The sequence below is a fragment of the Megascapheus bottae genome, chromosome 10 (genome assembly GCF_031878675.1).
Source record: "Megascapheus bottae isolate mThoBot1 chromosome 10, mThoBot2.hap1, whole genome shotgun sequence".
NCBI lineage: Eukaryota > Metazoa > Chordata > Mammalia > Rodentia > Geomyidae > Megascapheus > Megascapheus bottae.
In genome coordinates, this window is record NC_143518.1 from 8266876 (window position 1) to 8289317 (window position 22442).

Consider the following 22442-nt stretch of genomic DNA (forward strand, 5'->3'; position numbering starts at 1 on the left):
TTGTGGGAGCTCTGCCAGCACCATCCAGGAATCTGCTTCCCCACCTGACCCCGAGTGTTCCAGCATCCAATCCACTCAACTCACACAAGGGCTCCAGCCCAGATGAAACCTTCCTGGCTGCTGGGCTCCCTGCCTGCTCTTGTCTGCGAATGCAACTGCTGAAACGTGTGTTATTTCACCTGCTGGATTCAGCATTCCAGGGCAGGGCTGGCGGAAGGTCATAAAAACGTTGCGGTAACCTATATATTATTTTTATGCCGGTGCTTAACACGGTGTCTTTGACACATGTAGGGAAGCCCCATCATAAATCAAGCATGGAGTCCACCCGTGAGCCACGCAGGGGGTCACCCCGCCTCTCACATGTGTGCACAGGCCCCAGTGGCCGCTCTCCTGGGGCCAAACTTCAGGCCAGTCTGGGGTCCAGCTGCCCTTGCCTCCCACAAAGCTTCCCTGAGAGCTAGGGAAAGGGAGCAAGGCCTGGGAAGGCCTAGGCCAGAGATGCTAGGCAAAGCTCATTTCGGTCTTAGAAGCCAAAAGTTCCTGGAGGTGTGCCTGCCTATGTGTGCTCATGCATGCCCTGTGTGAGCAGGGGCATGCATATGTGTGCATTACTGGATTCCTGTGTATCAGCATGCGCCTGTGTATGTGCATGTGTGTATAAATGGGCTTGTGTTTGCACTATGTGCTCATATGTGTGTGTGTATGCATAAACAGCCTTTCATGTATAGGTATGTGTTTGTGTGTATAGGCATATGCTTGCACGGGCATGCATACACTAATGTATGTGCATAAGCGTATATGTGTGTAGTATGTTTATTTGTATACATAAACAAGCCTGTGCGTGCAGTTATGTGCTTATGTGTGGGCACGTATATGTTCATGTGTAAGTGGGTTTGTGTGATCAGATATGTGTGTGCAGGTATGTGTTCATGTATATACACGAATATGTTTGTGTGTGTACATGCACATGTACATGCACCCATGCTTGTTGGGATTGGGGTGCATCAGGCACACTGTGGTGGACTCTGGAGCCTTATATTTGCCTTGCAGTGTACTCAGTGGGCCAGGACTTTTCCTGTCCTGTCTGTCCTCCTGACCCTGAACTCTGGTCCTCCTGAGAGGCTGTGGTCTTTCTCCCAGGATGATCAGATGGATAGCACAACCCAGTGCTCCAGGAACACTTTTAGTCCACCTTTGAGGCGTAGGGCCCTGATTGAGCCAGGGCTCTCCTCTCTGGCTCTCCAGGCCTCCATTTTCTCATGTGTACAGAGCCAATCTTGGCCGTTAGATGGGCTGGGCCACAAACAGGCTGAGGGTCAGTGGCTCTGCCTCTCCAGAGTGCAGCAAACACATCAGGGCTGTCTTGGAAAGAGAAAATAAGGCAGAAGTGGAGAAGTAGAGGCAGGAGGGGTCTCAGGCCATGGGGCTTTTGCATGGATGCGTGCCCAGGAGCAGCACTATCAGGCTCTTGGGTGCTGGCCTCACAGGTAAGGGTCACACAAGGCTAGCTGATAGCACTATCTGTGTCCAAGTGAGATGAAGACCACTGGTGGCACTGATAGGAAGCTCTTAAAGGAAGTAGCAGCAAGCTGCAGAGTGGCACCTGATAATTCAGGCTTCTCCTAACTATGGTGGGAGAGATAGCAAGCCTTAGACTCTCCCGCTGATAAGCCCCCTCCTCCAGTATATCTATATATGGGCTCAAGGTTTCTGGGTTATGGGCTATGTAGGCCATGGATAGCTGGAGCCTGAGACAATGGTGAGGGCATCTGTGTAGTCCAGATACCACCTGGAATTGGAGTATGTGTGAGACAGGTCTCCTGGGCCCTTCTGGGAAGGTCTAGGAAGGAGCTGCTTGCAGCTACATGTGTGGTGGGCAGCAGAGGTAAGCTCTGGGAGAAAACTAACTAAAGCACATGAGCTGTAATCAAACATGCTGAGTGTTTGCTCCTCAATCCTGGGCATCCACGAACAAGGGCTTCTTCCACAGTACCACAGTACGGGGTTCTCGGGGAAGGAAAGACAGTACTCATCATTGAGGCCTTCTGGATTCAGGCACCCTCTTTGTGCCTGCAGATTCCCAGGCACAGGAGGCAGAGGCTGAAGCCCAGGCAGCTTGCTTGGTTAGGGGTCCTAAGCTTGAAGCTCCACCTGAGTATCCAAGGCCCCTTTTGGAAGAGAGCTGTCAGTCTGAGCTGCCCCCTCCACCTTGCTCAGGACAGGGGATAAGAGGTGGAGGAAGATCCCCCCTGCCACGCAACATGTGTGCACAAGCATGCACACACACAACCTGGCATGCACACACACGTGCACACATGTTTATACGTATGTGCACACATGTATACCTGCATGGACACACACATTTTTAATAAAGACAGGGGATGGAGATGGTGTCTGCCTTCCACTCTGACACATTTTATTAAAAAGGAAGAAGGAAAAAGAAAGAAAAATATATGAGAGTCTCCCACAAGGACCACACACGGTGGACTGGTGCGGCGGCCGCAGGGCAGGCTGAGCCCCAGCTGGCACTGCTGCAGCGTCACTGCCACCTCCAAACCCAGACCCCCATGATAGCAGCGGCTTAGGGCTGGAACTGGAGCCAGATGCATCCCAGCACTCGGTTCTTTATTACATCACTGTCCACTGGCTACTCGAGAAGTTGGGACCTGAGATCACGGAGTGGTTTGGGGAGAGGCAAGAAAAGCCTTGTCTCTTATTGTGGTTCCAGGTGGGGTTTAATTTTGCCACAGCCCCTACTTAACATCCCTGGTTAACTGTAGTGTTGACCCAGAAAACGACCGTGCTCTGGCTGCACACACATCCTTCCACCCCATCGCCACCCCAGACAGACCTTGGCTGTACACTGCTCTGTCTTTCCTGGGCTTAGCACCATGGCGTTCTCTTCCCCTCCCAGAACCCCTCAACAGCAATGTCCCCATGGGGACAAGATTTGGGACTCTGGTGCCTTCTTCCCCTCCATAAAGCCCAGCTTAAGGCTGTACATTTGTGGGTCTGACAGAATCCAGGGAGTCCCTCAGTGAATATAAGGAACTGGGACCCTTGCAAAGGCGGTTGGGTGACAAATCTGGACTGAGGCTCCCCTACCCCCACCCTGCACCCCTGTGGTGAGGTTTAGGCTTCTGGCTTGCTATACCTTCTGTGGAAGGATTTCATCACTACCAACTGAGGGGCTGGCCCAAGTGGGTGGGCAGCAACTCACAGCCCTCACCCCAAGTGTGTCTGTCCCTCACATTTGCTTCTGAAGGAGACAATCGCTGTGGACCTTGTTGGAAAAAATGTTCTCATTGTGAACATAAACAGGCAGTTCTGGCCTCTGCCAGATGTTCCTGGAAAATGTTTAGGACCCCAGTCAACATATGAAATTTCCATCAAACTTTTTATTAATCAGGAGGTATTTGTTGTAAACCAACTCCTTCCCAGTCCCTCTGGATGTCCTGGAAGAGTCCTGGTCCCCTTTGGGACCTGTCCAGCTGCCTCATCCCCTGCCTCCCCACCTGACTCCCACAGAGGAAAACTCCAAGCTCTGAGGCCAGCGGGGACAAGCCATGGGGCCAAGAACATTCCTCAGAGTCAGGGCTGCTGTTGCCCTCGAGTGACCAAAATCATTTCCACCATCTCAGGCAGCCCTTTTCCACCCCCTTCCCCTGCAGGGCCTGCATAGCTTGGCTGGGCCAGCTGCTTCCAGAGGCTCTGGACAGCTCAGCGGTGATCTCTTTTATGGGGTGGGAGACTCATAAAGGACCAAGAGCCCCACTTAGAAGCTGAGAAGCTTGGCTGGCTCGACAGCCCAAGGAGGAGGGGCAGGCTCAGTCCTGGGGTAGAGGCCTGAGTGGGGAGGCCTGGGGAGGGGAGGCCTAAGAAAGGGAGATCTGATAGGGGAGCAGTTGCTGGGTGGGGAGATGACTGACAAGGAGAAAGGCTTGGGGAGGGTATATCTGGGATGAAAGACATGGAGAGGGACAATCTAAAAAGTGGAGGTCTTAGTCACGGAAGAGGGCTGGGGAGGAGAGGCCTGAGGTGGGAGGAGTCTTGGGGGCACTGGAACCCTGTGAAAGGCAGAAGCAGGAGCAGAGTCCTGGGGGTCTCAGGATTCATCAGACTGTGGCTGAGCTTGTGGGTTCGAGTCCTGGACTGAAGCCTTTGCTTGGAACTTCTGTTTTAGGATACCCCAATGCTGCCTGACCCCCTTTTCCTGTCATAGGAGCTCTTCCTTTGGCCTCTGACACCCTCAGATCTGCATCACCGTGATCTCCTCAGTGGTTGGGGCACGTCCTGCTGTCCCTCCTGTGAAAATGAGCCAGGTGGCTGATGTCTGACATTCTAGCTACTCAGGAGGCAGAGCTCTAAAGCCAGTCCAGGCGAGAAATTCTCTGAGACTATCCAATTAACCACCAAAAAGCTGGACAGACAGCTGTGGCACAGGGATAGAGAGTAGATCTTGAGAGAAAAATAAGCAAACATAAATATCTCAGGGCCAGTACCTAAGTCCTGAGTTCAAGTCCCAGGACAGATACACACACACACACACACACACACACACACACACGCACACACAGGTGATGGTAACTCTACCTTCCTACTTCCACCCTTTGGCTCCTGGGCCCCATGTGTCCTTGGCAGTAATTGCCTGGACTGACCACCACAGGGGCGGGGAGTGGGTGTCAGTGCATGTTCAGGATTGACAGGTTCCACCCTGTGTCCTCTGGCCTTCTTGTATTGGAGAGTGGCCATGCCTCCTGTGTTTTAGCTGTGGTATGGCCACCCTGACCTCTCAAGGATCCATTACGGATGTGCATGGGAAGGAACACTATGTGGTGGCTCTTGGATCAGGCCCTAGCTACAGTATTAAAGCATCACTTTTCACCAGGCAGCTCTGTTTTTCCCATTAAGCTACCGAAGGGAGCTAGGAGTTGAGATGCTCGCCTGATATCTCGTGGATGGGGTGCTGGTTTGTCCTAGCCTGAGCTCCTGAAGCTGAGGAGTCTACAGGGGTCTACAAGAGCTCTACAGGGTGCCAACGCTGAGACCTGGACCAGTGGAGAAAGGTGGGAAGCTGAGGCAGCTCTTGTCACATTGGGAAGAGCCAGGATGAGGACTAGGCTTTTTGGGTCCTGGGCTTCCCATGCAGTCCTGGGGAGAAGAGCCCTCCTTATGCTCTTCACCTGCCTCAAGCATTTCTCTTCTTGTCTCCAGTTCCTCAGCTGTCACCCTTCTTTACGGACGAGCTCCTGAGGGCTAACTGACCAGCAAGACCTCCCTACTGTGGGCTAGGAACTGACCCTGCCCGGCAAGGAGCTCTTTCCTTATAGGCTGGACCAGTTAGAAGGGATATCAAGGCCACAGTGAGTGATGAGAGGACTTCTTTTCTTTATTCATTTACCTCTAGCACATGCTTTGCTCTGGGCCCCCCAAAGTGACAAGGGACCGTTTTTCAACCCTAGAGCTCACTGAGCACCAAAGTATGCAGTGTCGTCATGACAGGATCTTCAGCAGTTTGTGCCTTAGCTAGGCTTAGGCTTGTTAGCTGAGCCTGGATTCTCAGACAATAGCGGGGAAATTAGACTGTTTTCTACTCCGGTATCTATATAGTTCTGAAAGGAATTCTGTAGACATAGCCTCAGGACTGCTAAATTCCTGGCAACCTTGACTCCCCACTGATTCACCTGGCCACCTCATTATTCAAGAAAGGACACAGGCATGCTGTAGTCCATCAGAGTACAAGGGTGAATTTTGTGTTTGCCTTCTGTCCATGCCCACAGGAATATATATATATATATATATATATATATATATATATATATATATATATATATACACACACTCTAGCAAATAATGGGCCAGAAATGTGGTCCTGGACTCTGAGCACTTGTCATTGCCCTGCCATAGTATTTGTCCTGTGTTTCTCATTTCCTTCATTATTCATGTCTATTACATGAGTGCATACAAATGTAGCTGACTTTCGTATGCGGATTTTGTACTTCATAACTTTTTTTTCTTTTGCAGTACCAGAGATTGAACTCAGGACCTTGTACCTACAAGGCAAGCATTCTACCCACTCAAACCATGCCTCTTTGATCCTTTGCTTTTTGTTTTTTTGGATAGGGTTATCTGCCTAGACCACCCTTGGACTGAGATCTTCCTAATTCTGCCTCCTGAATACCTGGGCCTGGGCATTGTCTCTGAGCTCTTCAGCTCAAGGCTACCACTCTACCCTTGAGCTGAGCCCCACTTCCCATTTTCTAGAGGTTAATTGGAGATAAGAGTCTCAGGTCCTTTTGTGCCGGGGCTGGCTTTAAACCTTGATCCTCAGATCTCAGCCTCCTGAATAGCTAGGATTACAGGAGAGAGCCACTGTGCCTGGCTAGCCTGTGGCTTTTGAAGTTGCTCAAGAGGGGCATGTGTGTGTGTGTGTGTGTGTGTGTGTGTGTGTGTGTGTGTGTGTGTGTGTAGATGCTTTAGAAATCTTTTTTTTTCTTTGCCAGTCCCCTGGCTTGGGCTCTGGGCCTGAGCACTGTCCTTGGACTTTCTCAAGGCTAGAACTCTACCGCTTGAGCCACAGCACCATTCCTGGCTTTTTTTCTATGTATGTGGGTCTTTGTGCATGCTAGGCAAGCGCTCTACCACTAGGTCAAACAATATAAAACCATGTGTCTGGCCAGTTTTCCCTAGTGGTAGAGTCTCCTAGCAAGCAGTCGTCCCAGCCACAGGGAGGCTCGGTGGCTGCAAGCAGTGGTATACACTTATAGTTTAGTAATGCCATAAGATAATGTGAGGGAGGAGGTAGAACTCTGGGACGGTGGGCCCTGGAATACCAGATGGATGGCAAGAGGGGAGGGGAACATAGAGAAGGGTAGAGGACTGGCATTGAGGAGTTAGCACTGGGAACTCAGGGTTAATGTCCCCAGTAGACTTGAGAGGAACCCATTCTAGGAGGATATATGTATTAGATAGCCAGTATGTATGCATCTGTGTGTAAGTGTATGTGTGTTTCTATATGTGCATATGTGCATGAGTTGGTACATACATATACATGTTGATGAGTGGTAGCATACACTTGTAAATCTGGCACTTAGGAAGTAGAGGCAAGGGGAATAGAACCTGGCCCACTGGGGTCTTTCTTGGGAGGCAATACAGAATCCACTGATTCTGTACAGTAAGGGACACTGGCATGAATACCTGCCTGCTGGAGCCTCAGGAGAGCATGCCCTCCTCCAAGATGGGCGAAAATGTAGTCCACTCATAGATTCAGCTCTTGCAGGATTCCCTGGAAATAGAGGTGGCTGCTGTCTATTGGGGAGGGATGGGTCCTTCTGGCTTCTGATCTTATCAGGCATCATAATCTAAGCAATATCCTGAACACATGTCCAACAGAAGCTGACTAGAAGCCAAATAAATGCTGCGTAGCCTGGTGTGGGATGTAACACCTCTGACCTCTGCTCAAGAGCAGACACAGGTTCCAGAAGGACAGGCTCAGGTCCCTCTGCAGGCAGCATATAGCATTCCCAGCCTGAACAGCAAAGAAGAGGACCATTATGGGCCAGGTCTTCTGACATCTGTTCTAGCTGGAGGCTTCTGTACCTGGGACTCTGTAGTGCTCAAAGCCAATGAAATGCTAGAGAATCTTTAGTCTTCAGCTTATGAAACCAACCCACTGTCTGTTGTGCCAAGTGGACAACCTTTGGTTTTAATTTACCTTTGCACCTCAAGTCTTAACACCTTAAGCGAGGCATCACAACTTTGCCTCACACAGGCAGGTCCCTGCTCACACAGCCTTTCTCTGGATGGCATAGGAATCCACAGAGAAGCTCGCTCAAATGCACTGGGGTCTTTAGGGAAGTTGTTTCCTGAATGCCAGAGGAATGCCCCCTAGTGGCAGGAAAAGTCAGGCTACCACCAAACAGCTTCTTTGTGTCACCAGAAGACTTGGTTTTGGAGCTATAAAATGAGAAAAGCCACAAATGCAGGGAATAGACTTAGGGTTTCCTAAAGTCTTCACACACAAACACAACAAGCCAAGGAAGGAGGAGGGAGAGGTGTGGTTGCTGCTGGTGATGACAGGGAAGAGATAAATGCTCAACCTGCTCAAAATATTACACAATGTATACCTGTGTATCTGTGTAAAGTTTTTGTTCATTAAAATTTTTAAAAAGTGGGCCAGGTGGTAGAGTGCTTGCCTAGAATGCATGAAGCCCTGGGTTCGATTCCTTGGTACCACATACACAGAAATGGGGCTGCGGTTCAAGAAGTAGAGTGCCAACCTTGAAAAAACTCATTGACTGTGTCTAGGCCTTGAGTTCAAGCCCCAGGACTGGCCAAATCAAAAACAAAAAAAAATTTAAAGCTGGGAGCTGGTGGCTCAGCCTGTAATCATAGCTACTAAGGAGGTTGAGGTCTGAGGTTCAAAGCCAGCCCAGGCACCAAAGTCTGTGAGACTATCTCCAATTAACCACTAGAAAAGTAGAAGTGGCACTGTGGCTCAATTGGTAGAGTGCTATCCTTGAGCTGAAGAGCTCAGAGACAGCGCCCAGGCCTAGAGTTCAAGCCCCACAACCAGAAAAAACTAATTAAAAATAAGGGTCCTATATTGGTGGTTCATGCCTGTAATCCTAGTTACCCAGGTAACTAAGATCTGAGGATCACAGTTCAAAGCCAGTCCAGGCAGAAAAGTATAAGACTATTAATCTTCAATTAAGCAGTGAAAAACTAGAAGTGGTGGTGTGGATCAAGTGGCAGAGTGCCAGCCTTCAATGAAAAGGCCAGGCAAGTGCATGAGGTCCTGAGTTCCAGCCCCAGAACCAACACAATAAATAAATACATTTAAAATAAGCACAAAAAATCTTTAAAAACAACAAATAAAAGGTATTTTAATGAGCTATCAAAGGATTTCTGAACATATAGCTCTACACAATGCATGTTCTATGGCCATTCTATTGTTCTGTATGAGGTCACAGACTTATTGGACCTATGTATGTGGTATGGGGAGCTTTGTTTCCAGAACACTTACCATTCCAGGCAGTTGGGTGCAAGTGTGTGGGTTCATGAACCAATGATGTAATCAAGACAACACAGAGATGTTGTCAAAGAATGTCAAAGAATGCTTACTTATATCTTCCAAAGCCTTTGCAACCCTTGGAGATTCCTGCCTGGTACATACAAGGATTGAGGGAAATTCTAATTTGTATAATGATATCTAAACAGAGATAGAAAGGTAGGGTGCTTACCACTTCACAAGATGCATTACAGCCATGTTCCTGGTGGCAGGTGGCTTTTATTTTGACCTATGAGAACTAAGCCATGGCTTGTATTAGTCTGTGTCTCTTCCTCCCTGTGGCATGGAGTAGGGGTCCTCAGGTGTTGGCCAGCACAGCATGGCTGACCCACAGTGGCCTCAGATGCCATTTAGGAAGACAGACTTCCCATATTAAGATTCACAAAGTCCAGGAGGATGGCCTAGTGGTAGAGTGCTTACCTAGCATACATGAAACCCTGGGTTTCATTCCTTGGTGCCACATACACAGAAAAAGCTGGAAGTAGTGCTGTAGCTCAAGTGGTAGAGCACTAGCCTTGAAAAAGCTCAAGGACAATGCCCAGGCTCTGAGTTTAAGCCCCAGGATTGGCAAAAAAAAAGATTCACAAAGATTTTAGGGTCCCAAACATTGATAAAGATATTAGAAGATAGGCCAGAAAATGAAATTAAAATGCTCACATGTGTTAGATGTTTTTCAAATTGTAATGATGCAAACACAGCCCAAAGATGACAAAGTAGAATTTCACTGCAATTTTATTCCAGAATATAAGACCAAAGAGAACAAGCTAGCCATCCTGTGTTCTCTCCTCCACTCAGAATTATAGCCACTTTGTAAGTAGTAAATGTGGATATTTTATGGAATTTGTTAAATTTTTTGAAATACTGAAAGAATTCTTAAATGGTTAGAATAAAGACTATTTGCTCAGTAGTATATATTTTCTAGGATCAACTCAGTTTGGCCATGCTACAGTGAATTTCTGAAAACTTGGGTACTTTTGAAGATATAAATTACTTCAAACAATGATTTTCCACAAGTACTGGGGCTGATTCTGATGTGGACTTTATTCATTATTTATTAAATTTTATGAATTGTCAAGTCTTTGTGGTATGCTATGATTGCAGAGTCTAAATAGAACATCTTTCTTCCTTTCTTCCTTCCTTCTTTTCTTCTTTTTTTCCTTCCTTTCCCTGTACTGGCCCTAGAACTTGAACACACAGCCTAGGCTCTGTCCCATAACTTTTCTGTTCAAGAAAAGTGTTTTACCACATGAGCCACAACTCCATTTCTGGCTTTTCCCTCATGGTTAACTGGAGATAATACTCTTACAGTCTTTCCTGTGCAGGCTGGCTTCAAACCCTGATCCTCAGATCTCAGCCTTCTGAGGAGCTAGGATTATAGGTGTGATGATTATAGGATCACTGGTGTCTGGCTTGTATGGCATATTTCCTATCTGCTGGATTGGTTCCCACCACTACCTCATTGCCCTTCATATTTATCTCTTCTTGGGCTTTCTTGTTGGTTGTAATTTGACATAAACTCAGCCTTCTGAATAGTTAGGATTACAGATGTGAGCCACAAGTACCAGTATGTTGTGCCTTTTCAAACTGGCTGTTCAGGTGTCTTTGAAACTGTTACAGTGGTAGGCTAAATATTTAAATGATAGAAGCCTTTTTCCTCTTGCCTCACTTAGGCTTATTCACAGATTCCCACAGGTGATGTGTAATTGCCAGTTTCTAGATCTGATCTGTAGGCACCTGTTTTTTGGCAGATATAAGGTCCTCCTTCTGTCTGTGGGCACTTACCTTCACATGAACCTGTAGTGACTCTGGGGTACAAGGACTAGTTCAGAAACTTTGATATGCTTGCTTCATAAATATTTAATACTCATAAAATCTCAACTGTATTCAGTCTAAACATATGTCTTTCCCTCCACATCCCTTCTGCTTTCCTAGGTGGTTCCTGCTCCTTTCCTCCTCTCTCCTCTTTTCTTCTTCTGTCATACCCTCACTAACCTAATGTCTGGGTCTCTCTTAGCTCTAGAGAGACTGGCAGGATGTATATGAGGCCCTGTAGCATGGTCATTTCCTTGACAGAAACAGGGCTCGAAGAAGCCACAAGGAAGCTCGGGATGAGGGTCTCTGCCCTCACAACACTGACAGCCATGCAATCAGCATGGTCACAAAGACACTAAAGGTAGCCCCCAGAGATGAACAGAGATCAGGGACTGGATGATTTGGAATGGGTATGGTTTCTACGTTGTGACGTATCCAATCTGAGAAATAGGAGACCCGAGCATATACTCCGGGGAACATGGGTAGGGCACACCCACGGCCCCAGCTCACAATTCCAATCTGAATCCAGATATCGTTGAATTCACATACCAGAGGGCCTCCAGAGTCACCCTGCAAAGGAAGAGAATTATCTGCAATCTGGGAGTCAGCTTGTGTCCTTAAAAAACAGAGATGGTTGCTCACAGCTCTCCCTCTCTCCCAGTCTCTGCCTTCAGCCGCAGCAGGGCCCAAAGCTGCAGAGGTAAGAATCACTGCAGGTATGTTGCAATCATTCACTGTTAATCTGCATCTAGCCAGGGTCTGGCATCCCTTTCCTAGACCAGCCTCCCGCAGCTAGAGTGGGGATCTATACCTCACACACAGTCTTAGCTTTGACGATGTCTCCAGCACAGATCATGTCTGGCATGATGTTTGATGTTCCATAGAGCAGCTTGCACAGAGTCTGGGAGATCAGAGGCAACTTGATCTCCTGCAGCTCATTTAAAGTTTTGCCTGTGAGGAGAGGAATGAGCTGCTCAGATGAGGAATTCTTCCTGCCAGCAGCAGGTGAGGTCCTAGTTCCTGAAGCCACAAGGTAGAAATATAGTTGAGCTTTTGGCCAACACAAGAGAAAAATCTGCCCATTTGCAGGAAAAGCTCCACCCAAACACAACGAGCCCCTCCCACACCCAGCAGGAGCCCTTCCCACATACAAGAGCACAGCCAAAGCACTACACACTTCTCTGAGAAGTACTGAGCTACTCACACATTCATTTTCTCTGTTACACTATGGATAATTTCTACTGCCCAGTCTTTAAATTCAGATGCTTTCCAGCTAAGCTCAGTCTTCTAACCCACGAACGAAATTTTTGTGCCTTGTACTAGGCATTTATATCTAGTCTTTCCAGTGGGTTCTTTGCTTACAGTTTGCATCTTTCTGCTTAGCATAGTCTCCTACTTACTCGTCAGTCTAGTGACCACTATTCCAGTCTACTATGAGATCTTGTGTTTTGTTCTTACCTTCTTCTGAGACCAATCCCCATCCAGTGGCCCAGCAAGAAACAGCACTAAGGTTCATATTGGTAGGCGCCAGGCAGATGGGGTACACGGAGTCAGAGAACTCAATGGGGGTCTTCAATTGCACCAGTGCCACATCTCCTCCAACAGGGTGCTGCTTTGCATAGGAGGGGTGCACGATCAGCTGGTTCACCTCGTACCACATTGTATACTTGTTGGCCACCATGAGGTTCATCATGCCCACATACATGTCATAGCTTTGGATGTTCTTGTCCCTGTGGGTCAGAACAAAAGCCCACTACCTGTATCCCCTTGCACCCTGTGCCTACAGATGAGTCTGAAGAGGGGTGAGGATCAGGACTGAAAAGACCAGTCTCTACCTGCAGTTCAGTGGGGCCCTGTCTGGCTGTCTGACTGAACTGTTCTCAATGAAGTCTTGGCATGGGCCCACAGAGACTCCAGGAATCACCAGAAGCCTCTGTCCCTCAGCTGTGGGAGCCAGCTATCCATGCAGAAGGCCCAGCTGCACCTCCTACTGAGGGCAGATGGCCAAGACTCACCCCATTGAGTGAAGGGGCTTGTGTGGGTGGAAGGCCACTCTAGCCTGAGGACCATGCTGTTGGAGGATCAGCCAAGGCAGATGGAGCTTCACGTGTGGGGCAGGGCCTTGCAAGTAGAGATCAGCTCTCAGACGAGAAGAAAGCCTCTTTTGTAGACAGGGTCACGCTTATGGTGACGGGTCCTGAATGTGGATACTGGATTGTGCACCCCGCTCCAACTGAATGAAGCTAGGCTGGCCCCTGAGTGCCAGCCTGGAGTAGTCAGACAGGAGAATTTCACAAGCCAACAACAATGCACAGGGCTGGGTGCATGGGAACAGGACTACCAAAGAGGACACAACAGTGCAAGCCGCTGTGTACATGCTGTGCCGACTTTTCCCCCCTCCTTAGGCCTCTCATCCCCCACCACCACCCTCTCACCTGTCAAAGCAGTGTGCAGCTGACAGCACCCAGTACTCATTGAGGATGGAGCCCCCGCAGATGTGTAGGCCGGCATAATGCACGCTGACCTGCCATGGCCACTTCCTGGTGGCATCCCTTCCGCCTAAGATCTTGCCCTGCACATCCTGATGGCCACAGGCTGAAGGAGAGGGACCGGGCATGGGGTAGCAGTCCCAGCCCTGCACGCAGCCCCAGGGACCAGGGCAGAAGAGTAAGTGTGGAAGGGCCCAGGGCCGGGAGGGAAGGGACTCAGAGTCTCCAGGGAGACCCTGGCTCCTTCCAGGGAGAGGGGCCCGCTGCCCGCACTCCGGGGCTGGGCCTACCCACGTTTCTGCTCAAGGAATGCTTGAGGCTCTTAAGGTGTCCAGGGACCGTGGCCACAGCCCCGCTGGAAGTATCTAGAAAGAGCAGGAGCAGCAGAGCAGCCAGGGCTGAAGATCGAGGTGAGGCCCTGCCAGTTGCAGGGGTGGCCATGAAGCCGGAGGCTCGCCCCGGCCGGGGACCAGGCGCTAGCGGGTGAGAGCGCCTGAGCTGAACTCGGGACAGCGCCCCCAGCAGGCGAGGAGGATGCACTAGGGGACCACGTGATGGTGTCGCAGCCCGAAGCCGCCACGGCGCCCCCTGCAGGGCACTGAGCGCCCAACTGGCAAGGGAACTGAGCGGCCTGCACAGCAGGAAAGGATCTGCGGCCACCACAAGGCCGCACAACCCCAGCAGGGAGGGTGCTGGCCTCCGCAAGGGGGGTCCCTGCACCCCAACCCGGCACACAGAGGTAGGCTTGGCATGCTGTTTGAAAAACGGGTTACACACTCTGATGTCGGCAACTTTTCAAACTGTGGCAGATTCAGTTCTGGTAAAGCATCTGGTAAAGATGTTAAAGTCAGTTGAATGGAGAGATGCTCAATCTTCATAGCTATAAAAGCTTGATGTAGCAAATATATTTGTTTCCAGTCAGTTCAATTCCAGTACAAACTTTGAACCATGATCCTCAAATCTCAGCTTCCTTAGTAGCTAGCATTACAGTCATGAGACATTGGCACCAGGCTTCTCAATACAGATTTAGGTGCACTCTAAAAGTTTGTTTTAAAAATCCTATTTCCAGGGCCTGGAGTTTGGCCTAGTGGTAGAATGCTTGTCTAGCATGCACAAAGACCTAGGTTCGATTCTTCTGTACCATATACATTTTTTTAAGAGCCGGAAGTGGTTCTGAGGCTCAAGTGGTAGAGCTCTAGCCTTGAGAAAGTCCAAACACAGTGCTCAGGCCCTGAGCTCAAGCCCAGGACTGGCAAAACTTCCAGAGTCAGGAGTGTGGCCTAGTGGTAGAGTGCTTGCCTAGCATGCCCGAAGACCTGGGTTCAATTCCTCGGTGCCACATACACAGAAAAAGCTGGAAGTGATGCTATGGCTCAAGTGGCAGAGTACTACTAGCCTTGAGAAAGCCCAAGGACAAGGGGCTGGAGTTTGGCCTAGTGGTAGAGTGCTTGCCTAGCATGCACAAGACCTGGGTTCCATTCCTCGGTGCCACATACACAGAAAAAAGCCAGAAATGGTGCTGAGGCTCAAGTGGTAGAGCTCTAGCCTTGAGAAAGCCCAAGGACTATGCCCAAGCCCTGAGTTCAAGCCCCAGGATTGGTAAAAATAAAACATATTTCCCAAGATACAAAATTTTATTATGAGATTACAGTAATTAAACTGTCAAGGGATATAGACTGGGACAAAAAAACCCAACAGGTTATAGAACTGTCTTACCATATGTTAAGTTCCTCAGGTCATAAACAACTGACATTTATTTCTCATAGGACTGAGGCTTGAGTTCAGAGAGCCAGCATGGTCAGGTCCCGAGAGGGCTCACTCCTGGGTTGCAGACTATTACTTGCATGCTGTCTGTGTCATTGCATAGTGGAAAGTGGACAAGAGCATCACTCGGGGCCTTTTTTATAAGGGCTCCCCTCCCATTCAAGAGGCTCCACCCTCATGACCTAATCACCACCTAAAGGGCCCATTTCCCACTACCATCACATTGGAATTACTAAGATTTCAACCTAGGAATTGGGGGTGGGGGGCATAAACAGTCATTCTATTACTGTAATAAAGCCTGGAGCTAATTCTTTATAGGCTGGGAAGTTAATAAGTGAAGTGCCATGGGAGGTCAATGTAGGAAAAGAGAGTGTTGAATGGATGGTGCTTGGAAGCAGGTGAACTAAATGAAGGAAAAGAAAAATAGGAACCCTTTTTAAACTTTATATAAAAATCCACTTAAATGACCAAAGGAACATTTTAAAACCTTAAACTATGGATACGTTTCCAATAATAGTGAACAAGTAACACTTCATGAGAAATCATAAAATCCATCTCTCTAGTTGCAGGAAAGGCTTAAAATGTGGTGACAACTCACCAGAATGAGACCTACGGGAACAAGGGAATCCAAGCATTCAAGGCGGATTCTGTTCTTTCAGGAAAGGGACTGTCATCTTTGGCATCTTTTTGGGGTTAAGGAAATAAAATAGGAGTCCAGGACTCATCAAGGGTGTGGCCATAGTCAACCACACCTGCTTTTAGGGGAAAACAAGAAGGGATGAACCCTGGGATTAAGGGTGGGTCCGAGATAAGTCAGCGCTGGTAGACTGCAGCCCAGTTTTTCATTGTGTGGGTGACTCAAGCTCTGAACTCAGAAAATCTCAAGCCCTTCATCCCTGAACTCAGTGTAACTCCAGACGTGAGGGTGCCCGTGGGCCTAGCAAATGCAAATACGACAGTTTGACCTTAGCTTTCAGTTTATTCACATAAAATTTAAACTCCTCTACAGCACATGAGTAAAGATGGCTAGAAACATGAGATGACATAGCACGACTGAGAACCAGCAGAAAAATAACATAAATAAATCCAAATGCTTGAATCCAGAAACCATAAAAGGAGTGTGCTCATTGTGCTCAAAGGCATAAACCTAAGCTTGTACTTTTTTTTTTTCAACAACTGACCAAAATAAATTTGAGATCTTTGTAACAAGGACCATTATAAAAGCTGGGTGTGGTGGCTCATGCCTGTAATCCTAGCTACTCAGGAGGCTGACATCTGAGGATCGTGATTCAAAGTCAGCTCAGGCATTAAAGAACATGAGTCTCATCTCCAATTAATCACTAGAAAATGAGAAGTGTGGCTATGGCTCAGGAGTAGGGCGGTAGCCTTGAGCTGAGGAGCTTAGGGACAATGCCCAGGCCCAGAGTGCAAGCCCTATAACCAACAAAAAAAAAGAAAAAGAAAAAGAAAGAACCATTATAAAACCTATAGAACTGAAAAACATAAAAACCAAAATTCAGAACTTATTGAATAGCTTTAGTAATAATTTAGACCCAAAGAGAGAATCTATGGACTATAGTAAAAGTCAGAAAATAAGACGATGATGAGAAAAGATGTATGTATGTATCTCTATGTGCGCACACACACACACACACACACACACACACACACACACACACACACTTTCCCTTCTCTTCCTCCTTTTCTACCACCTATTCTTCCTCTCTTCTCTCCTCATTCTTCCCCATTTTACAGAAGTATTTATCTGTCTTTTTCTTCTAGAGAGTATTGTTATGCAGTCCAGAATGACCTCAAACTAATGACCCTCCTGCCTCAGCTTCTCAAGTGCAAGGATTACAGATGTATAGCACTATTTCTGGCTTTTGTTTCTATGTTTTAAAAAATAAAGTAATAAAGCAAAGATGTAGTAATATGGGCCAGATCTAGCTTCTATGTGAAACAACCAAATAATAATAAAATGAGAGAAATGTAGAAAGCTTACTTTCAAAATTTAAACATTGGGCCAGGAGTTTGGTCTAGTGGTAGAGTGCTTGCCTAGCATGCATGAAGACTGGGGTTTGACTCTTTGGTACCACATACATAGAGAAAGCCTTTGAGAAAGCCCAAGGCTAGTGTTCAGGTCCTGAGTTCAAGCCACAGGACTGGCAAAAACAAAACAAAACAAAACCTGTAAACATTAAGCAATGAACGTTTAGGAACCCAGAGGATCATGAATGCCTCAGTTTCCACACCATGGCTCAGAATACAGGCCAGAGGGAGCCTCATGAAATGCCTTAATTCTTAGCTGGAAGAGAGATGGATGAGGAGATACAGGTGACCAAGAAGCAAGGGCGAGACAGAGAGAAAACCCTGGAGACTTGAAGAGGATCCTCTCAGATCCTCAGCCTAGAGCTGATCATACAAGTGTGTGGGAAAAACCAAAAAAGGCTAAGAAACCCATTCCGAAGAGAATTAGGAGACTTGCTAGTGCTCATACCCGCAGATAGGGGTCAGTTCCTGCAAACCAGATATGTAAGGCCCCTGGCCCATAAGGCACTAGGTAGAGTAATTCCGAGTCTCAGTAGTGAGGACTAATTATCACTAGATGGAGAAGTGCTCCAAATCACCTAACAAATCATGAAAGTGAGACCTAAAAGGATGATATGAATATAATATCTAATATTCAACATAGTAAAACTCACAATGTCTAGAATCAATTCAAAAAATATTAGATGTACAAAGAAGCAAAACAAAGATAACAACCAAAACAAAAACAAAACTCAACAAGAATAACAAAACACAACTTATAATGAGAATAACTGACCAATCAAAATCAAGGTGATTGACTCATGTCAGAAAAAGGAAATATGAATAGAAAGTGGGTATTAGCACTGCATTCCATATGCTTAGAAAGCAACAAGGCTGGGAATGTGGCCTAGAGGTGGAATGCTTGCATGCATGATGCCATGGGTTTGATTTCTCAATGCACATATACACAAAAAGCCAGAAGTGGTGCTGTGGCTCAACTGGTAGAGTTCTGGCCTTGAGAAAAGCCCAAGGTCAGTGGTTTAGGCTTTGAGTTCAAGCCCCAAGACTGGCACCCAAAAAAAAAAGTATACACACAAACACACACACACACACACAGTCACACACACACACTGGATAAGGTGAAGGATAACTATGAACAATGATGTTGAATATATGTAAAGACATAGAGGCCAAAAGAGGAACAAGAGAAAAATTGAAAGTTAATAGAATAAATAGAAAATCAGTAATATATAGCAGGAGAGAGAGAGAGAGAATGAAAGAAAAAATTTAAAAGCAGAACAAAGAAATAATAAATGTCAGAGAAAAAAATAAAATAGAAAACAGAAGAAGGATGTTGGTAAGCAATGTGCCAGTGTCTCATACCTGTAATCCTAGCTACTCAGAAGGCTCAAATCTGAGGATTAAAGTTCAAAGCCAGCCAGGGTAATGAAAGTCTGTGAGCCTCTTTTCTTCAATTAACCACTGGAAAACAGGAAGTGGTACTATGGCTCAAAGTGGTAGAGTGCTAAGGCTTGAGTTGACAAGCTCAGGAAGAGCACCCAGGCCTACAGTTCAAGCCTATGACCATAAAAAGGAATCTTGGAGCCGGAAGTTTGGCCTAGTGGTAGAGTGCTTGTCTAGCATGCACGAAGACCCGGGTTCAATTCCTCGGTACCACATACACAGGAAAAAGCTGGAAGCAGTGCTGTGGTTCAAGTGATAGAGTTCTAGCCTTGAGAAAGTCCCAGGACAGTGCTCAGGCCCTGAGTTCAACCCCCACGAATGGCAGAGAGAGAGAGAGAGAGAGAGGGAGGGAGGGAGGGAGGGAGGGAGGGAGGGAGGGAGGGAGGGAGGGAGAGGGGGAGAGAGAGAGAGAGAGGGAGAGAGAGAGAGAGAGAGAGAGAGAGAGAGAGAGAGAGAGAGAGAGAGAGAGAGAGAGAGAGAGAGAGAGAGAGAGAAAATAAGAATCTTGATCATCATTAAAACCAAAAACTAGTTTTTTGAGCTAGGCAGTGAACTGGATTTACCTCTTAGCACAGGAAGACATGAAAATAGAAAGACAATAAAGAAATTTCAAGAATAAAAAAGGTGACATTGCTAAAGACCCTATAGATAATTAAGTGAAAAATAAGAGAATATTTGAACTTTTTTGCCAATAAACTATAACTTAGGTGAAGTGGACAAATGCCTTGAAAAACAGAAACTTCTTGTTCTTAATGTACTATTTTTTTCTCTTCTCTTGTGATGCCCTTTGGTTCATCTCATATTGTTACAGTATCTGACTTTGTTACCTGGTATAATATATATATATATATATATATATTTATTTGAAATAGGAGGGGGGAAAATAAGGGAAGGGGGGTGGGAGTAGGAAAATGGGGACAAAAACATGAGAAGGGGTCTCAATGTGTGAGAAGTAATGCACCTTCTATCTGGCGAATATAACTGTAACCCCTCTATACATTAAGAGAAAAACAGAAACTTCTTAGTGTATCAAAAGGGAGAGGGGGAAGAGATCATTTGAATAGCCTACATTAAAGAAAAAAATTATAGGTTAATTTATCATTATTATTACTATTATTTATTTATTTAAGGGAATTTCAATTCAAACAAGTCTGATTGTGAGTACAATGCCTCATGATTGACGTTACCCTTCCATTATTCTCCTTCATCTTTCCCAATCCCATTTATACCCTAAATAAATGTTAATTTTTAAAAAAACTTTTCACAGTGAGTATTACAGGCTTAGAGGATTTCAGAGATGAATTCTACTAAGCAGATAGGGAACAAATTATACTAATGCTAATTAAAACTTGAAGGAATTTTAAGAGGAATACTGCATGATTTATTCTGAAACCAGAAACCCCACACCAACATTCTTTATAAAAATGGATGCAAAGCTGGGCGCGGTGGCTCATGCTTGTAACCTAGCTACTCATGAAGCTGAGAACTGAGGATCTTGGTTCAAAGCCAGCCTGGGCACTAGAGACCGTGAGACTCTTATCTCCAATTAACCACTAGAAAGGCAGAAGTGGAGCTGTGACTCCAGGGGTAGGATGGCAGCCTTGAGCTGAAGAGCTCAGGGACAGTTCCCAGGCCAAGAGTCCAAGCCCCCCGATCGACAAAAAAAATAAGTATAATGGATACAAAATTTCTGTTTATTTCAAGTAAGTCAAATCCAACAAAATTTAAGAAAAAATAATGCATCATGGCTTCATCACCTATGGTGATTTGTCTTGGGAATATAAGGTTTTATTTGACATTTGAAAGTTGTTTCTGGCCAGAGGCGGTAGCTCATGCCTGAAACCCTAGCTATTCAGGAGGCTGAGATCTGAGTATCAAGATTCAAAGTCAGCCTGGGCACAAAAGGACCTGAGACTCTTATCTCCAATTAACCTCTAGAAAACCGGGAGTGGGGCTTGACTCAAGGGGACGGTAGCCTTGAGCTGAAGAGCTCAGGGACAGCACCTTGGCCGGGTTCAAATCCCATGACCCACAAAAAGAGTGGTGGGCTAGTGCTCTACCACTCTGTTTCACAGCATACTTCCAGCCTTTTCTGAGTAGTTTATTGTGGATAGGAGTCTCACAGCCTTTCCTGCCTGGCCCAGCTTTGAACTCTTATCCTTGGATCTCAGCCTCCTGAATAGCTAGGGTTACAGGCTTAAGCCACCAGTGGCTAGCACCTTTGTTCTATTTGATACTGGGGTTTGAACACAGCCTCATTCTTGCTTAGGAAGACACTCTACCACTTGAGATATACCTCCAGTCCTTAAAAAACATTGGTGGGCTGGGAATTTGGCTTAGTGCTTGCATAGCATGCACAAAGACCCAGGTTCAATTCCTCAGTATCACATTTATAGAAAAAAGCTGGAAGTGGTGCTTTGGCTTAAGTAGTAGAGCGCTAGCCTTGGGAAAGCCCAAGAACAGTGCTCAGACCTTGAGTTTAAGCTCCATTACTGGCAAAAAAAATTACGATGATTATAATAACAAACTATAAATTAAAAATTCTTGCTCAACTCAAGGGATAGAGAAATAATAGGAAAAAAAACTCCAACATAGAAATCTGATTTTAAAATGTTCTCCATCATTAATCATCAGGGAAGTGTGAATCAAAACCATAATAAGCCAAGTGTCAGGGTACATGCCTATAAACCCCAGAACATTTGGGGCTAATACAGGAGGCCTATCAGGTCAGCCCACTCTACACAGCAAGACTCTGAAATAAAACGGAAAAGTCCAAAACCAAAAAAAAACAAACAAAACAAAACCAAAACCCAAACTATAAGCAAACAAAACGACAGAAATGGGGGGAAAAAAAAGAAAGAAAGAAAAGAGAAAAAAGACATACAAGTTGTACTCCTCAGCCACAAGAATGGCTATGATTTTTTTAAATGACCTCTAATCCCAGCTACTTAGAACTGTGATTTGAGGCCAAAGCAGCAAAAAGATAGGAAGACCATATATCAACAAGGAAACCACATGTGGCAGGGCATGCCTGTGATTGCAGCTACACCAGAGGTGTAGCCTACAGGTCAGGAATTGATGGCCCTAGGCTCTGTAGGAGAAAAGTGAGACTCTACCTGAAAATTAACCTAAAGCAAAAAAGGCTAGAAGTATGTAGAATGCCGACCTAGCAAGCTTGAAGGCCTAAAATCATACTCTAGTATTGCAAAAAGATGAAAATAATAGGTTGATGAGGGGAAGAATTATACATTGCTAGTAGAAATATAAAATGATATATGGTGTAACAAGTGTGGAAAACAGTTTATGGGTCTTTAAGAAACTAAATGTAGGGTGGGGTGTTTGGCCTAGTGGTAGAGTGCTTGCCTAGCATGCATGAAGACCCAGGTTCGATTCCTCAGTAGCACATACATAGAAAAAGTCAGAAGTGGCAGTCTTCAAGTGGCAGAGCTCTAACCTTGAGAAAGCCCAAGGATAGTGCTCAGGCCCTGAGCTCAAGACCTGGACTGGCAAAAAAAAGAAAAAGAAAAAAAAAGAAAGAAAGAAAGAAAAGAAAAGAGAAGAAGCAACTAAATGTAGAATTACCATATGTTCCAGTCATTCCAGTTCTGAGTAGGTGCCACAAAGATGAAAATTAGGGTTTCCAAAACCTTAATGCATAGGCTAGGAACGTGGCTTAGTGATAGAGCCTGCCTAGCATGCATAAAGCCCTGGGTTCAATTCCTCAGTACCACATACAGAGAAAAAAAAGCCAGAAGTGGCACTGTGGCTCAAGTGGTACTGAGGCCCTGAATTCATCAAGCCCCAGGACTGGCAAA

The 22442-nt window shown here is 46.3% G+C and overlaps 1 protein-coding gene across 1 annotated transcript; it reads right to left on the reverse strand.

Annotated features, from left to right (window-relative positions):
- Positions 1–9976: 9976 nt before the first annotated feature.
- On the reverse strand, positions 9977–13812 carry Prss38 (serine protease 38). The gene is made up of 5 exons (XM_090339711.1): positions 13662–13812; positions 13318–13477; positions 12341–12612; positions 11694–11833; positions 9977–11452 (listed from the first exon to the last, which is right to left on the reverse strand). Exons 1-5 carry the CDS (start codon positions 13810–13812, stop codon positions 11195–11197), a joined length of 981 nt encoding a protein of 326 aa, XP_090195837.1. The 3' UTR covers positions 9977–11194.
- Between the last annotated feature and the right edge of the window lie 8630 nt (positions 13813–22442).

What these genes read in the sequence shown, in the direction of transcription:
- Prss38 (XM_090339711.1), bottom strand. Translation starts at nt 13,812, where the DNA reads ATGGCCACCCCTGCAACTGGCAGGGCCTCACCTCGATCTTCAGCCCTG. An exon ending in TTCCTTGAGCAGAAACGTGG is followed by an intron (nt 13,478 to 13,661) that starts GTAGGCCCAGCC and finishes CCTCTCCTTCAG; the next exon opens with CCTGTGGCCATCAGGATGTG. An exon ending in GGGATTGGTCTCAGAAGAAG is followed by an intron (nt 11,834 to 12,340) that starts GTAAGAACAAAA and finishes CTCTCCTCACAG; the next exon opens with GCAAAACTTTAAATGAGCTG.